At 43.2% G+C, this 18792-nt stretch overlaps 1 protein-coding gene across 1 annotated transcript in view; it reads left to right on the plus strand.

Annotated features, from left to right (window-relative positions):
* Positions 1-18792, plus strand: part of pcbp4 (poly(rC) binding protein 4) — a 62259-nt gene that overhangs the window by 17774 nt on the left and 25693 nt on the right. Inside the window, exons 5-8 of the mRNA XM_028576102.1 lie at positions 1591-1722; positions 3178-3306; positions 6543-6617; positions 11202-11273. Of these exons, the coding sequence (XP_028431903.1) occupies positions 1591-1722; positions 3178-3306; positions 6543-6617; positions 11202-11273 (408 nt within the window). The remainder of the gene's footprint in view (positions 1-1590; positions 1723-3177; positions 3307-6542; positions 6618-11201; positions 11274-18792) is intronic.

The raw sequence follows: 18792 nt of genomic DNA on the forward strand, positions 1-18792 counted from the left end.
TATTTGGTTTTTGCGTTGTTCTTGACTTTAATGGAGCTGACAGAACTTAGCTCAGCTCTTATAAATCAGCACAAACGTGGCAGACATTTGGGCTGATTTACACATTTTGTTTAATCTCAACAGGTCCTCCAAACCGCACGGAGACGCCGGTAGTTGGTTAGTACTGTTGTTGCCACTCAGTTCCCAGCTAGCATCGTGAAAGCGTCGGTGCGTGCGGGGGGAGCGTGCCGGCTGTCATTTACTGGGACGAGAACACGAGGGGGAAACGGGATAAAACAAAGCTTCTGCGTGCCGCTCCGTATAAATAAATATGTGCTGGCTGGGTGTTCCTGCAGACTGGGGGAGTCCCGTATTCAGGTCACGTTGATGTGATGGGCAGCTCAGACAAGACGGCGCTGCTATTTACACTGGAAATGCAACAAGGCGACGGGCCGTCCGGTGGATGCAGACTAATTGATTGAAGCAATCGTATTAAGACGAGGTGATTCAGGCCGCCGGTTATTACCTGAGTTAATTAAAGAGAGAGGGGGGGAGGGAGAGAGTCTTACAGAATGAGTGGAGGGAGGGAGAGCAATACAGTACGGAGAGAGAAAGAAAAGGGGGATGTAAGCCGCCAAAGGGGTGGGGGTATGTAATGAGGAACGGGGGAGACGGCGAGGGAGGGAGAAAATAAAAGAAATGAGACACGGAGAGCGGCTGAAGAGGAGAGAGAGAGAGAACAGATGCAATTAAAAAGCCAGAGAGTCTTTTTGTGACTAATGGACGATAAAGAAGAGAAGTTTTAAGAGAATGGAGGGGAGGAGATGGGGGAGAGGCAGTGGTGCAATGTAACTAAGTACATTTACTACAGTGCTGTACTTATGTGCAAATGTTGAGGCGCACACACACACACACAAAACACACACATGACCACACGTGCACAAACACACACATACACACAGGTACGCACAAACATGCACACATGTGCGCACACACACACACACATGCACACACTTTTCTTTTCATGCCACTTTCTACTTCTACTCCGCTACATTTCAGAGAGAAATACTGTACTTCTTAAATTCATCTGTTACAGCTTTAGTTACTAGTTACTTTACACATTAAGATTCCTGCACACAGAACACATGTAGTTTATAAAATCTGATGATTGATTCTAAAGTAAACTAGCCGACAATATAACGGCTACAAGTCAGCTGACATGATGAGACCATTAAACACACAACCTTTACTGAAGAATGTTTGATGCCCCGTTGTTTGTCACATAAAACCAAATCCCACAGGACGTTTCAAGCGTCAGAATATATCTGTTATTCTGTTTATTCATCAAATAACGAAGACCACGACTGAGAGAGAGAGAGATAAAGAAAGAGAGGGGGACGTGTGTGGAAAAGACAGATGTAGAAAGGGAGAGAGAGCGAGAGAGTCCAGGTTGGAGAGGGAGTCCAAGCGAGACGGAGAGACGTTTGACCGGAGCAAATACACTCTGTGATCTGCATCGCAATTAAAGGAATGACAGACAAGTGTGGAGAGGTTTTCTGTTCAATCAACGCTAACCTTTCACTTTTCTCTCTCTCTCTCTCCCTCTCTCAGGACCTGACAGCGCTGGTAGCCAACGGCACGGTGAGCAGCAAGCCTCCGGTCACGCTGCGGCTGGTCATCCCAGCCAGCCAGTGCGGCTCACTCATCGGGAAGGGCGGCTCCAAGATCAAGGAGATCCGAGAGGTAACAGTCTTCCAGCGGTGGGAAGTTAAATGAACAGCACATTATATATGAAATAGTCTTGTTCATCCATCCATCCATCTTCGTCCGCTTATCCGGTGTCGGGTCGCGAGGGGAGCAGCTCCAGCAGGGGACCCCAAACTTCCCTTTCCCGAGCAACATTAACCAGCTCCGACTGGGTGATCCCGAGGCGTTCCCAGGCCAGGTTGGAGATATAATCCCTCCACCTAGTCCTGGGTCTTCCCCGAGGCCTCCTCCCAGCTGGACGTGCCTGGAACAACTCCCTAGGGAGGCGCCCAGGGGGCATCCTTACCAGATGCCCCCTGTCTTGTTTACAATCAGCACGAAATCCAGCTGCCATTTTGGACAGCTGTACCTACGGCTACACCACTTGGACAAACAAAATACATTTCAACCCCTAAAGTTTGACGTGACATAGGTTTTCAGTTTTCAGTCGGCTAAGTGACCGAGCTGAAGCTTAGCAGTACAGATACATTTGGGCTCACTATTTTGGCGAGCAACCGGTGACTTTTCGATCTAATGAGTTCTAACATCTTATTAATAATGTGTAAAGTGTTCACAACCTAATTAATTAACTAGTGCTGTCAGTTAAACGCGTTATTAACGGCGCTAACGCAAACCCATTTTAACGGCGTCGGTTTTTGTATCGCCAGATTAACGTTCTTTTTGGCCTAGCGAACTTTGTCCTTTTTTTTCACATGCTGTTGCAACAACTAGCAATGTTAGAAAAACTACAAATACCACACCGGATCTAGCTAGACCAGAAACTAAACAACAACTTTTCCATGTTGATAAGAGCATTAAAATGAGAAAAAATAATGGGACCAAAAGAAATCAAGGGACATTTAGAATAGATAGAAATGTGCGGTTAATTGTGAGTTAACTATGGCATTAATGCAATTAATTGCAATTAAATATTTTAAACGTTTGACAGCACTATAATAAACCAATTACAAACCATTCTTAATACCTTCATAAGGTATCCTTATGGTAAAATGTTAGCGACTGTGGTCTCCATCCCATGACTGAATTTTCCACCCTGGGCTGAACAATAAGAAGAATAGAAACGCAGCGTGAAAAGAAAAGACCCTGAAAACTTCACAGTGGCATGTCTCTCCTCCACATCTGCTGCTTACCATTCAGTCGAGATATGACTCGCCTGTCATCGCCTTTGTGCCTGTTTCCATAGCAACATGAGTCAACTTACTGGGGTCTGAAGAAGCAGAATATTCACCTTTTACAAAATAGTTCCTGTTGGTGTCATTAGAGGACAAAAATGTACGCCTGAAAAGACTGCCATAAAAATATAATACATGAATGTTAATTTCCACTTTCACTAAGTGAAATCTTGAAACTAACTTCAGTCCATGCGTGCCTGTGTGTGTGTGTGTGTGTGTGTGTGTGTGTGTGTGTGTGTGTGTGTGTGTGTGTGTGCAGACGACCGGTGCCCAGGTGCAGGTGGCAGGTGACCTCCTCCCGAACTCCACGGAGAGAGAGGTGACGATATCGGGGAGCCAGGACGCCATCATCCAGTGTGTCAAACTCATCTGCACCGTGATTCTGGAGGTACGTGTTCAATCTCACACAGTCAGATCTCGGTCTCTGCAGCTGCTAAATGCCCCGACAGCTATTCTCTGCCTGTCTGTCTGTCTGTCTGCCTGTCTGTCTGCTGCTGAGTGTACAGAGGCTTTCTACAGCTTTTTCTGTGAAAATGACTCTACGAGAGCAAACCAGAGGCCGTTTGACAGAAACCTCCTCAGATAGGGAGAGTCTAAGATTGGATTTTTCCCCATCAGGATTTATTGAAGGATGAAATCTTCATCCTGATTAGTAAATCCTAAATACTCACTCCAACACCATGATCAACTTTTCTGTCCCTCACCTGGCTAAACAACGGTTGTTTTTCTCATTGAAACATACATTAAAGCATTAAAAAAAAAAATGGAGCAAAAACAACAACGGCCATTGGTCCGTTGCAATCCAGGCCCCCCAGGAAGTGTGCCAGGCTGGAAGCCAATTTGACATAGCGGCCACAGGGTGGAATTACAACCCCTGGCCCGTCACGTGAATCCCTCTGGCCCGAAAATACTTGTTGCAACCATTTCAATGAAATGATTTTATGCACCACAACGAGCCCATGTCGCCGGGTCGGCCTCTCCAAAGCTGCTCGGCTGACGGCAGGATCACGGCCCATCTCATCCACCAATGAGAACACGCGGTTGGGGTCGGCCCGATAGCCTCTCTGTTAATAAGTTCCGCCTGTTGACATTTGGTTTGATTGAACAAGACTGCTGACACCGACGACAGACTGGCCATCTGGAATTTGGGCAAATGCCAGAAGGACCCCTATCATAGTAATGGGCCACTACTAAAAATGTGTCCATGGTTCATTTATTTTATGCACGCACCCACATATATTCAACGCCTTTCGCATTGCAGAGGTGGAAATAGTACTAAGCTACTGTAGCAATACTTTGATGAAATATTACTCAAGTACAAGTGAAATTACCTATCTGAAAAATAACTCAAGTAAAAGTAAGAAGTAGTTCATTTAAAATGTACTTCAAGTAAAAGTTACTTAGTTACATTAAAAAAACTCCACCAAACTACTCAATACAGTAACCCGAGTAAATATATTTTGTTACTTTCCACCTCTGTCGCATTGTCACATTATCGTTCAGTGCGTTGTTAGTCCAAGAACATTCACTGTGGCTTCTTTAGCTGTTCAACTAATAACAAAGTTTCTCTCTGAAGTTTTCAAATTGAAAGGCGACACAGCGAGCGGCGCTGCACAGGTCATTATTTTATGGATTCATAATTTATCCCCAAAGAAACCCGTCCTTTTTGCTCGGCGATGAAGTCTACCTGTCTGCTCTCAATTAACATCCCATCAAAGTGGTTTTTTATGCGATACCATCCGCCTTTCCAATAATCTTTGAAATGGAAACACTGGAATCTATAATTCACGACGGTGTTAGAATTAATCGGCGGCGGTCGTTGAGATGAGCTACAGGACGTCTCGGAGATTATACACGGGGTACACGGTGAAATCAAAGGCTGCCTGGGGCTCATCGGTATTCCAGGCGTCTTCTCTCGCGGGGGGGGGTAAGAAAGGAAATTAAAGCGCTGACCTGAGCTACACTCGTTCACGGTCGAGCGCCGCTGCAATCAAAGAGTTGCCACGGTCCACGTGGAGCTCCATCCTCTCCGTTCACACGTTTCGGTTCTGCTGATCCTAAGTAAAGAAATCTTTTGATCTGGTTTGGCCCTCCAATGGACGGCCATCTCGCTACCGTCCACCCAGTGCATGCTGGGACAGGATACGCGCTGACCCTCGCACTATTGGACTTATTTGCACTACTACCATGACACCCCCTCTCATAGAGCACCTTACCATGCAGACTGAATCACAGGGTCAGTCCCTGCCCTGTCACTGCAAGCCTCTCATGCTTATACATCCCTTATAGTACATTCATGTGGAGTTTTTATTTAGTATCTTTCTTTTTTATCATGTGGATTTGTTTTTTTATCATCCTGTTTATGATGTATGTGTATGTTGTGTGTGATGTCTTTAAGCTACTGGGACCCTGAATTTCCCTTTGGGGATCAATAAAGTATCTATCTATCTATCTATCTATCTATCTGCTTGCCTGCCTGCCTGCCTGCCTACCTACCTACCTAAGATCAGCTTAAAGATCAGCAGAGAATAAACTTCACATTTAGATCCCTAAACCCCCCCCAGCCAAATACCTGCACCTAAGTCTTTCACAGAAACTAGGGAAACACTGCCCTGAAATGACCCAAATTAAGACCCCAGACCCCGATTTGATACGTCCTTAAATGTCTTGTTTATCTCCCCAACTCAAAGATATTTAGTTTACTGTCACAGAGGAGAGAAGAAACTAGAACAATATTCCCATTTAACCCTCTGAGGATGAAAGCTGCTCCCGATGTTTGACAAAACTCCAACTCAAAAAGCGATATTACAAAATTTCATTTCAGAATCATTTTTTTTAAAACTATTTTAATCACATATAACCCTAAAGACTTTGGTGAACTCATTTCAAGCACCGAAACAATTCGTACAACACGTCATGAGACAAATTTGAGGAATTTCAAAAAGCGGATTTCAACTTTTCAACTTGAAATGTGGGCGTCACTATACAGAAAGCTGAGTTTGTCCTGAACATTTTGATGTGAAACACATGGGGATCAGTTAGATGCAAATAATACCCCAAAAAGGTCAATTTAAGAAGATGTATGACAATACCCTTAGAGCAGGGGTCTCCAACAAGTAGCTCTCCAGCTACCGGTAGCTTGCGAGCAGGTTTCCGGTTGACAAACTGAGACCCAAAATGACCACGATATTAAAAGTGAGGTAGCTAACTTTGTGGGCCATAGAAGTGTAGAGTGGTCACATATTTCTTGGACCCTGATGGGAATATTTTCAGTAATGTAGCTATAACTATGTGCGCTAAAAGAAGTATAAAATAGGCATGAACCTTGACGTGAAGTGAAGATTTTTCATAAGCTTTGGGTGTTGCAATTTCATAGGTGTCCAAACAGTAGCTTCATTCATCTTATGTGTGTTATGTATAAATAGATGAAGGCAATGTGATGCATGTAGCTCTTGGCCACTGTAGTTTTCTTTTTAAAGTAGCCCTTAGATAAAGAAAGATTGGAGATCCCTGCCTTAGAGGGTTATTAACAAGCTGGAATCAGAGAATGTTTACTTCTTTTGATTTCCCACTCTGAGATGCTTGATAAATATTTCTTTCTCCCTTTTCAATCCTTCTCTGAAGTCTCCTCCAAAGGGAGCGACTATTCCGTACCGCCCCAGCCCGACCCCGGGAACCGTGCTGCTGGCAGGAAACCAGGTGAGAGGATGTCATTTCTGACGAAATAGCGGTGTGAATGCTGTACGCTGAAAGGCTGACACTACACTGGCTTGAATGTGTAAGAAGAACGTAAAGTAGTGGGAATAGTTGAAATAGCAGGAATGGGTTTAATTAATGTGAATGTCATTGAATAGTTGAACAAACCGGATACAATATTTTTAGTCTTTCTCAGGGATGCACCGAATCCAGGATTCGCCGGCTCACAGTCACCTGTTGGCGGCTAAACAACTGCTGCTGGTAGCCGGCGTCCTGGAGCTCTGTAGCGGCTAAATACAACCAGCAGCTGCTGCTCAGATTGTATCGTTCTGTGGGCCCTGTCTTGCACCCTGCGCAGCACGAAGCCAGATTCAAGTGTCTTTGCTAGTTTAAGACCGACGCAGTTGTCAATTTCCCGTCCAGCGCCCGCGTGTTTTAAATGTCTTACAGGGAGGTGTGTTCAGGTGCATTCTGGGCGTGCTGGTCTTACAGGGAGGTGTGTTCAGGTGCATTCTGGGCGTGCTGGTCTTACAGGGAGGTGTGTTCAGGTGCATTCTGGGCGTGCTGGTCTTACAGGGAGGTGTGTTCAGGTGCATTCTGGGCGTGCTGGTCTTACAGGGAGGTGTGTTCAGGTGCATTCTGGGCGTGCTGGTATTACAGGGAGGTGTGTTCAGGTGCATTCTGGGCGTGCTGGTCTTACAGGAAGGTGTGTTCTGGTGCATTCTGGGCATGCTGGTCTTACAGGGAGGTGTGTTCAGGTGCATTCTGGGAGTATTGCTATCTAGAGGCAGCGGGAAGTGATCGCACCATTGACCAACAAAAACCTGGTCTAAATTCAATAACGCAGCATTTCATTGTTATTTTAACAGAGCATTAGTAAAATGCTCCTAGGCTCGTGCACTGTGTGCGCACACTATGCTTGTTACACACACAGGGACACACAGCAGCACACACACATGCAGAAGATTATATATAAAAATATTACGGTGCAAATCCTCCATAACAGCAATGCTCCAAGGTGCAAACGCGCCTGGCTTTTAAAGGGAATGGGAGATGATCTCTGATTGGTTGATTGCATGTTACGCCCCAAACACACCTCTGATTAATGAAGACACTAAGGACAACCCTTTAGAACCATACGCCCGGTGCACAGACCCTTTTTTCCACCGTCTAACTAGCAAAAGTGGATTTGGACACGCCCTAAACACACCTGCTCCAGGTGCTTCACGCCGTGCGCTTAGATGGTTAAAATAGGGCCCAATGTCTTCACATTACAGCACTTACTAGTTTAAAATACTTCATTACTAGCTATATAATATAGCCTATTGGTGAAGTAGCATTGATCACTTGGGGGGGGGGATACCCCCTACCGGGGATAAAAATATTTCAGCAGAGGCAGGGATATGTAGACCGGAAAAACACTTTGGTACCAGAGCTGTTAAAAAAGTGGGCGCTCACTGTTGAGCTTTATAATTGATAATTGATGGATGAAGTCAACAGAGTCATACAGGAATTGAAGGGGGGGCGGGGTATCTAGTGATTTAAAGGGAAAAAAATTGGGGAAAGAAGATGGAGGTAAGAGATTGTGATATTTAAATGGAAGAATAAAGCAGAAAGATGGATGGAGGATATAAAAAAATCTGGCTTACAGCCATTGTGAGGAGAGGCACGGGTGGAGGGATTAATGGGTTGGAAAGATAGATGTGTGGATGGATGGAGGGGATCTGAAGAGGGAAGAGAAGAACATGATGGATGGATGAAGAGGAGGATTGAAGAGAAGATGGAGGAATGGACATTGACTGAGCCGATTACATCATTTATTGTCAGAGAATTTGCTGTAGTTTGCAATTTGAATGTTGTAGAAAAATATCCACTTTGCCTTTTATTAACACGCACGCACACACACACACACACACACACACACACACACACACACACACACACACACACACACACACACACACACACACACACACACACACACAGAGCTTCTGTCACAACGCGTCCAATAGGAACCAAATGAGGCGTTTATTTATTACAAATCAGGGCTGTTCTTCAGCAGGATGTCTGTATTGATGAGATGAGAACTAATGGTTTGTGTGTGTGTGTGTGTTTTATTTTGTTTCTGTCGACTTTGAATGAAGTGCGTTTTACGATGATAAAAGTACTGATTATTTACATGGAGTCAGAGAAATAAGCTGCAATGTAACGTTAACGGGCAATTACACACCTTCAATTAACATCCACTAAAAGTTCTGTAGTTGCTGCTGACAGACTCAGATTATTATTCTAAGTGTCTGACAACATTATGGAAAGGATCTCTACAGAGATAGAACTTTTAGTTAAAGAGTAAGATCCTTTTTTTAAACATAAAAACAGCCATGAAGTAGCTTTCGCTAAACCTATCAGACTCCATGTAAATAATCAGGACTTTTATCATTGTAAAACACACTTGATTCAAAGTGGACAGAAACTAAATAAAACTACCAAAAGCTGTCTTGCTTCATCTTTGCTTCAACTGTTCCAACAATCACCACTCTAGTTTGGTTGAAATAAACCCTTAATTCACCCATTTACATGTGGAGATATGTTGGCTCTATACACGCTAAAAGTCCTGATTATTTACATGGAGTCTGGTGGAAATATGCTGGCTCTATAGATGCTAAAAGTCCTGATTATTTACATGGAGTCTGTAGTTTGGTGATGGTAATTTCAGGGCGGTTTCTGGTTAAACAAAAAGGATCTTACTCTTTAAACCTACATTGTGTAATTTTTTGAGTTGATTCTTAGCAAAACCCCCTTTTTTCTTTCACAAATATGTGCTCATTCATGTGTAACTACTTCCACCAACTAATCAAAGTATTCTCGTAAGCGTAGAATCTGACATTTAGATTACTCGAGAAATAAAACGACGCAACAAGGAAAGCAACAAGACCAAAGTTAATATTGGAGTGGCTAGAACAGCTGCGTGTAAACGATGGAGATACTAAGAGATCATTTCCGGTTCGGCCACCGTAGCAGTTAAAACGCGATCGGAATGGGAGGAGCTAGAAAATAATATTCAGTTGGTTGTCATATAAAATTTCAGCGCTAGATGGGAGAAATTCTTACACAATGTAGCTTTAACTAAAAGGTCTATCTCTGTAGGGATCCTTTCCATAATGTTGTCAGACCCTTAGAATAATAATCTGAGTCTGTCAGCGGCAAAAAACATCCCTTTAATTTATATCATGATGATTTTGTAAAGCGGTGTTCGACCGTTAAATTGAGACTGAATTTTGTCGATCCACGTACACTGACCTGGTTAAACCCCAATTAAAAAGCAGAACAAAACCAAAGTAAAGAATGACTGCATCTTCATCCACGATGCTTTCCCTAAAGGTCTTTCAAAGTACCTTGAGCTGTGTAAAGTTTTCAGGGATGTAAACTTATCTCTTATGATTCTTAATTGGTTGCAAAAGTGTCTGTGTGCAGTCAGGCTCGGCGGCTCTGCAGGTTGTCATTCGGTCAGTTTGAGCTGCGGATGGTTTTCCCCGAGGGGAGGAGAGGGAGGCACACCTGAGATGTGTCTGTTCTTGGTCACACATCACTGGACTGTCTCTCCGCAGAGTTGTCTGGGGCTTTTGGGTGTGTTTGTGGATGAACACAACGCGACGTTGACTGCAGTCAGCAGTGGAATAACTGTCCCAAATACTGGAAACATTTTAAAATGGAGCATCCACCTCAGGACTTCAAAATCACCCTCACGTCTCTTAATCTGGAAGAAAAAAAAATCTATATTACACTAAAGAAGATTCAATAAAACAAGGTTAACTTCATGGTACATCACAACGTCTGGTGTGTGTGTGTGTGTGTGTGTGTGTGTGTGTGTGTGTGTGTGTGTGTGTGTGTGTGTGTGTGTGTGTGTGAGATCTTCTTGGTTATCTGACTAACTTCCCAGTAAAAGACAAAATCATTATTGTGTGAATGCTGATTCAGCAGCATTATTATGCATTAAAGCCAGCAATTTAGTTTAGCTTTAGCAATTTAGCTGTTCAGCATTCACAAGCATTTTCTGCAGGAAATGCATTTTCTAGTTAAAGCTACACTACTATTAAATCCATCTTCTGCTGGGAAAGCAGTCTTATAGTCTTTTACCCTTTCTTTGTCTTCCCGTCGACCGTGCAGTTTTTTATTTCCTGGGTCAAAATTGAAAATTACAACATTTTCATTGTAGTTTTCAAAACTTGCTTTCCCCGATGTCACTTTTTTGGACTGTTTTTTGTTGTCACATTGGGGCGTTTTTGTCAGGTTTAAAAAAAAATTGTTACTTTATCTGACGTTTTTGTCGTGTTTTTTTGTGCTTTAGTATTTTTTGGACGTTCCAAACAGACACTAAAGTGTGATTTTTAGGTCGGTATCTAACGCTGCTAGACACTGACCAAGCGTCTGTTTTTGACAAGCTGGGAGAGAGAATGGGTTGAAAAAGTGCCCTAAAGATTCCTTAATTCAGGATTTTGTAAAATGCGGGGTGGTGTATTGTATTGTTCTTGGATCTCTAACTTTTTCGTTTTCGACTCTGCTTGTGTCTCTCTGTGGCGGCTGAAGGTGTTCGAGACGTCGGACTTTGGCTCTCACCCTCTTTTCTCCGTGGCACAGGGAGGAGTAGACATGCAGCAAGTGAGTATTACCTGGGGGGGGTCAAAGGTCAGTTCTTCTCTGCCTTTTTTCATTTGCCAACACAGGCTTTAAAATATATAAAAACATCTGTTAGAGAGATTTAAGTGTTTTGAGAGTGCAAAAGATCAAATTTTTGCCTTCTTTAGGACTTAAATTCTCATTAAAAAAAAACTGCTGACAAAAACGTCCAAAAAAGTGTCCAAAAAAACATTGATAAGGAACAAAAACGTTTTGCCTTTGATTTTAAACATAAAAAAAAATATATATACAGATTTTTGAAATTGCAAATAGGGAAATTTCATATTTTCATTTCAAAGAGGCAAATTCAGAACAAATAAATACACATACAGTAGTACGTGGTTTTCAGTATTAAGTACTGAGGTTGCGTTTAAATTCAAACACTTCTGTCTCTTGTTTGCTTCCATATGCAGCCCCTCATTCATTTTGTTTGTTTTAGATGAATCAATTTATCATCATAGACATGTGGCCCCCCGTCCTTGAGTCTGAGTCAGGGACGGACTTCAATCACACGCGCATCGTAAAAACAGAAGGATGGAAAGGGGTCAAAGGTCGCAGATTAACGCCTCCACACAGAAGGACACGACGTAAATAAAGGCCCTGACGCAAAGTATGAAAAGGCTCAGATGGGAAGAAATAGGAAAAGGAAGTTTTGAGAAAGAGAGAGGTAAAGAATCGAGGGAAGAGATGCACAAAAAGATTATTTTTATTATTTTCTGGGGCTTTTCCCTTTATTTAATAGTGACCGTGGATAGACAGGAAAGGTGGGAAAGAGATGGGGGATGACACGCAGCAAAGGGCCGAAGGTCGGACTCGAACCCTGGGCCGCTGCAAAGGACTCAGCCCACACAGGGCGCACGCTCTTACTGGGTGAGCTAGAGGTCGGCCCAATTCGGCAGAATCTTAACCAGTGGATTCGGTATTCGGCCAAACCCCAAAAATCTGGACTCAGTGCACGTTGACACCCCAACGTTGGTGACAGTTACCAAGTAAAGCAAAACGCGTTGACGAATTTACAATTTTATGGCCCCAGAAATGACTCATCGCCGCTTTTCTGATAACTGACAACTGTCGGTCGGAGCAGAGGGGAGGAACAAACAACAGATATCGTCGTATGGGTTAGAGCAGTGGTTCTCAAGCTTTTTTCAATAATGTTCCCCCTTTGAACAGTTTTTTTAAGCCATGTACCCCCTGACCAGCGCAAATCATTTGGTAGGAAAAAATTGTCATTGCATATAACAACGAAATTCAATTGCAGGAAGGAAGGAAGGAAGGAAGGAAGGAAGGAAGGAAGGAAGGAAGGAATAGGTCCAAAGAAGGCGACAAAAACATCACAATTTCGGTAGAAAAAAAAAGTCTACATAAAGAGGAACAATGTTCTGGACAACAGCCTTGGAACTGAAAAACATTTTGCAAAAAATATGTCACATAGCTCTGCAGTCCTCCAGAGTACCCCGATAGGGGTACACGTGCCCCGATTTGAGAACCGCTGGTTTAGAGGACTTATGGTTGTGTTAACTTGATAAACAGCAGGGCTACGGCTAAGCGCTGAGCAGTGTTGGTCAAGTTACTTGGAAATAGTAATTAGTTACTGATTACTTCTCCAATAAAGTAATCCAGTTACTTTACTGATTACTTATTTTCAAAAGTAATTAGTTACTTTACTAGTTACTTTTCAAAAACATGATGCACCACCTGAATACGCTATAAAGCAATAGACCTTTCAGCCTTATTTTACTCTTTCGGCATATTCCATCATCTAAAATGTAATCAAATGAAACATTCTCTTTTTAAAACTTGTTTTATTAGTTTCAATCTTTTAACTTTATGCACATTGCATCAAGCAAAAATTAAATTACATGCAACAGTCTCAGACTTGAAGAAAATTGTTGAACTTAAACCTATTTTCTGCACATTCCACCATATTTTAATGAAATAAAGGAAGTCCTTCTTCTGTTAACTTATATTTCTGCATATTCCAGCATATAAAATAAAAATATTTTTTGTAAAATCCTTCATTCAAATAGATGTAAATAAAATACAGCAATAAAATAATTAAAATGAAAGTCTCTCCTGACTATATTCCAAATTATTAACATTTACGTCTTTTAACAGTAAAGTGCAGAGAGGAGTAAAAATGAGTTTACCAAAACAGAAAATGCTGTTGCATGCTACATTTAGGCTGTTAGTCCAGTCTCATTTTATGGCTACCCTGACAAGGCCCTATGTGTTTTTCTTTTCTTTCGGAGTGAAACAGTGGTTATATCGCATCAGCAGAAGCTTCTCAAACCTCCTATCACACAGTCTGTTCCTTTTCGGGGAAAGCACCAATCCACCTAAACTGAACAACCGTTCCACTGGTGCACTGGATGGAGTTGGAGTGTTGTATTTCATGTACATCTTTTTGAGGTTTGGGAACTGATTCAGAATCTCAAGCTCATACCCTGACCTTAAATTGTCAGTTATTTCCTTTTCTGCTGAGAAGCTTTCTGTGGGCTGGTTCTCAAAATCAAAAAAGTCCATTTCAGCAGGGCTGGCTGCCAGTTGGGACACATTAGCATTGTCAGCTGCAGGAGCAGCTTTACGACATTCTGTTGTCAGAAGCTCCTTCAAATGCTCTCTCCTACGCTCATCTCTCAGCCATCCAAGTTTGAACTCGGGACAAGTGGCCGCTGCAAGAAGTCCTTCTTGGCTATCCAGTACAGCATCAAAACGAATCTTTACGGCCTGTAAAATACAATATGATATAACTATATAACTTATTTTTTCTGTAATTAATTAATTGTAATTAATGCGATAAAGTCCCAGCCCTTATTATATTCTATCATTTTAACCCAAATCAATTATCAAATAATAATCTTACCTTTACAATAACATCTGGAAGGCTGGCTGTCATTCTAGAGAGGTCATCTTTCAGGGCAAGTGTCTTTGACATCAGGCTTGTGAGTGTTGGTAGTAAAGCCCCATAGGTGCACTCATCCCCTTGTAAGATGTCCAGTGCTACGGTTAGGGGCTTCATCACGGTGCGGTACTCTTGTAAGAATAGGTACTCCCTTTCATTAAGGCACTTGATTCCCAGTTTTACACACGGGGGATTCAGCTCATTCATCGGAATTGTGATGTTTCTGGAAATGGCCTCGTACAGGGAATTCCACCTTGTGGATGTGGGTACCATTAGTTTTCTGCGGCTGACTTCCTCCACCTGTTCAGAGGCTAATGTGGATCGACTTGCTTTAGTCCAAAGAGCAGAGCATTTTGCAAGACTACTCCTATATACAGCCTTGGTGTCTGCACAGGAATTTAGATTTTTGTCAACATCGCTTGTTGAAATGAGGTTAATTGTGTGTGATGCACACCTGTAGTGTGGAGGGAGGCTAAACTGTCCATCACCAGATGCGGTTGAAAGAGCTTCTATGACATCTGTAAAAGTTGGTTCCTCATCATCACCTTCTTTTTCATTTTCAGATTCAGACTCCAAATTACAGGGCTGACACACTCTGAATGCTTTGGCAAAATTAGATGCATTATCGGTTACAGTGGCAACAACTTTGCCATGCAGTCCATATGATGAATGAATTTCTTCAATCTCTGCTCCAATTACATCATAGGTGTGCCTGCCTTTAATTCTCTTACATGCTAGAGCGGCTTTGTTGCGCTGTAAAGTGGAATTAATCCAGTGAACTGTTACACCCATAAAACTTTTGTTATTCACCGTCCAGATGTCAGCAGTGGTGGAAACAAAGTCTACATCTCCAAGTGCAGCCTTCAAATTAGCTTCCATTATGTCGTATTCTCTCTCAAGGTATCCTGCAAATGACTTTCTCTGCGGCAGCTTGACACCGTGTTTGGTCGGTATTTTTTCTACGATGCGTCGGAACGATTCAGAGTCAACAGTGGAAATTGGCAGCATGTCCTCGACAATATAGCCAGCGACGAGCTTATTCAGTTCAGCGGCACTAAGTCCTGTCGCTTTTAAGTCAATTTTCACCTGTTTGGCAGGAGAGGGGCCCTCGGAGGTTCGCCCCGTGGATGTACCAGCAGCGGTCATGTCAGTTGGGGGTTCAGGTTTTTCTTCAGTGAGTTTCACATTCCTGTGACGGCTCGCTAGGTGCTTGCTAAGATTTGAGGTGGAATTTTTCGCTGTATATAAAAGTTTTCTTCCCACGCAGAGTGTACAGCGGACGCTGATGTTTTTGTCACCTTTAACCGAGTCAAACTCAAAGTAATGTCGGTACTTCCGAGCATTAAACGCTGCATGGTCCTGCTCTCTCCCGCGCTCCATGTTGTCTCTTGTTCAACACTACAAATGTCGGTGTTTACCACTAACGTCGCAGCGCTCATACGTCATTGTCACTCACGAGACAAAATCACAGTTAAGTAACGCAGTAACGCAGCCTGCTTACGGGGAAGTAAGAGTAATCTAATTACTGTTTTTGCAATTGTAATCCCTTACTTTACTCGTTACTTGAAAAAATCGTATTACAGTAAAGCGTTACTATTAACACGTTACTGCCCATCAGTGGCGCTGAGACACAAAAACTCTCTCAAAGAAACCTAAACGGGCCTCTGCTGACAGTCAAAACTGCTCCACAGTATCGGTCTAAAAGTTGACCAGGAAAACGGAGAACTCAGCTTGAATGTACGTACGTTCGTTGACCGTTCTAAGTACGCTGATTAACTGTTTTTGTTATCGCCGATCGCTGTTATTGCAATGTTTTTTAGCTTTGGCCCTTTGAGGGAAACGTTTGAGAAACCCTGATAGAATGTATATATGAGAGGGTCTTCGCAGGATGTGAGGTTGTGTGTTTGTTCTCCTTCTCAATTGCACCTGCACCTAGAAACAGTGAATGTGTGCAGGCTTATCTGGAGCTGTTTTAGGACAGTGTGATGGATGATCTGTGCTGGCTCTTCATCACAGTGTAGGTCAGGTCAGGTCCATGCATTACGGGAAATCTACTCTGGTGGCTTTTAGACATTCACTTTTCATCTGGAGCAGTGGTTCCCAAAACTTTTTCTGCAAGCGTTTACTCAAGTTTACCTGGAAGTCCTTTAACAAAGTTGTCTATGGTTGACCATGACCCACATCCAGATGTTGGGTCTGGGAACTCCCCATTGGCAGGGCCCAATCCGAGGGGCGGGATAAACGGTTGTCTTTCAAATTCCCTCTGCACCAATAGGATAGCACTACAACCAGGCAGAGCAACGCTAGTTGATAGATTCAACTTTAAACTCTGAACACATCTTCCTTTTTTAAGAATGACTTCAGAGCCGTTCTTTGTTCTGAACTCCAAGTCCTCCAGAGTCGCGGCCAAAGCCGATTCCAAAGACCGCTGTTCTCCAGCAGCAGCGGCCATCTTCTTTGTTTTCAAGTAGCGGGGAATTCACGCCGAACCATCGCAACTCTACCGTCATTATGTTAAGCCCCGCCCACCAACTCTATACACAATGTGATTGGCCTGACTAGAGATTGGTTTTTCCAGCTCGCGAGCCAACGGAGAGTTGCTAGACTGACTAAAGTGAATCGCATCATGTACTGTCGACGTGAACGCTGTTACCACCGGCGTATGTCAAATCTCAAACACCACTTGAGCATAGAGACGGAGCGCACTGCGTCGCACTCTGAAAGCCACGCCCACCGGGGGTTTTGCGTTTTCCTCCTCGCCAATCCAGTCTGCTAGCAAACAACAGAAACATGCCTAAAAGCTGCAGTGTGGTGATATTCTCTATCAAAAGAACCTGAAAAACTGAGCTTTTATGAAGACAGAAGTGAGGAATCAGCAGGAAGAATGGAGAGACACTAAGCTAACGTAATGTGTGTTAGCTTAACTTACAGACCGATAATTAGCCTAAAACTAACATTTGGATATTTGACTTGGTAACAAAATGCTCGCTGCACTACGCTGGGTATAATGTTAGCGGTCCATCAGCGGTCCGCTGGGTCTAACGTTAGCTGTCCTCCGCACTACGACAGTTTACGGCCCCACTGACGCGTGTTGTCACCGCGACAGCTAACAACCGTCGCCATTTTGTTGTGTACCAATCAAAAGACCACGGCAAACAGTCCAATGGCCGTCCTATCCATTTTATTCCTATGGTCTGAACACTCAAAACAACATATTTGGCTCCTACAAGGACAATCGTGCGGTTAATCACGATTGAATATTTTAAAGGATCATCTTTATTTTTGAGTTGCCAACTTCTATGTGAAAGATGTAATATTCTCAGCACTACAAATTGTGGAGAAGAATGTGATGTCATCTGCTCCTCCCCTGCTGGATGTTTCCCAGTGAACAGCTCACTGCTGCACAAATAGCTTCCACGTGAAAGCCGAGGACGGGTGTAGATGAGAGCGTCCGTTTCTAAGTGGTCTGAGGTCAGTTCCAACAGCGTCTGTTTGAGCTCCGTGTCGTTCAACCCGCCTCTGAACCAATCAGTGCTTAGCGTTTATTCCACGTCCGTGGAGGGCACGGCCTCGGGTCACATTCCTCCTGCGTTTTAAATCCTTTTTTCATCTTCAGCGTGCTCTTCTGAAGTGCAGCATTTCTACGGCCTTGTAGTAAAAGCAAATATCCACTGGTGATATGTAACTAAGTACATTTACTCCAGTACTGTACTTCAGTCCAAATGTTGAGGTACTTGTACTTTACTTGAGTCTTTTCTTTTCATGCCACTTTCTACTTCTACTCCGCTACGGTTCAGAGAGAAATATTGTACTTTAGTTACTCCACTACATTCATCTGTTCCAGCTTTAGTTACTAGTTCCTTTAGTTACTCCACTACATTCATCTGTTACAGCTTTAGTTACTAGTTCCTTTAGTTACTCCACTACATTCATCTGTTCCAGCTTTAGTTACTAGTTCCTTTAGTTACTCCACTACATTCATCTGTTACAGCTTTAGTTACTAGTTACTTTACTCATTAAGATTCCTGTACACAGAACACATGTAGTTTCTAAAATCTGATGTTTGATTCTAAAGTAAACTAGCCGACTATATAACGGACTACAAGTCCAGTTGAGATGATGAGACCATTAAACACACAACTGGTTGGAAAGAAAGAGAGAGAGAGAGAGAGAGAAAGTGAGAGAGTGTGTGTGTGTGTGTGTGTGTGTGTGTGTGTGTGTGCAGGGCCGGCGATTGCTATAGGCAAACTAGGTGATTGCCTAGGGCGTCAAATGTGTTGGGGGTGCCGTGTCGCCATTAGGTCTACTTCTCATTAATAATGAGCCCTGAAGCAGACCTGTGCTTCCCTTAGTGTCCACTCTCGCTGTAACAATAGAGGCGAGCAGCGTCACGGACCACGGAGCTGCTGGTCTGTGCAGCTTCAGGTTTATAATAGACGCGCTCTGCTGTGGACGTGCTGCGGCGGATGTGTCCCTTTTCTGCAGTAGGTCTAGTTTCGGGTTTCCACCTCCGATGTAGAGCAGCGTACAGCCACTTCCCTAAACTTTGTGTCATTCAGAGACCAGAGACCCAAACAGGGCTCTGAGTCTGTCAGAAGG

The sequence above is a fragment of the Perca flavescens genome, chromosome 4, assembly GCF_004354835.1.
Source record: "Perca flavescens isolate YP-PL-M2 chromosome 4, PFLA_1.0, whole genome shotgun sequence".
In the NCBI taxonomy this organism is placed as follows: Eukaryota; Metazoa; Chordata; class Actinopteri; order Perciformes; family Percidae; genus Perca; species Perca flavescens.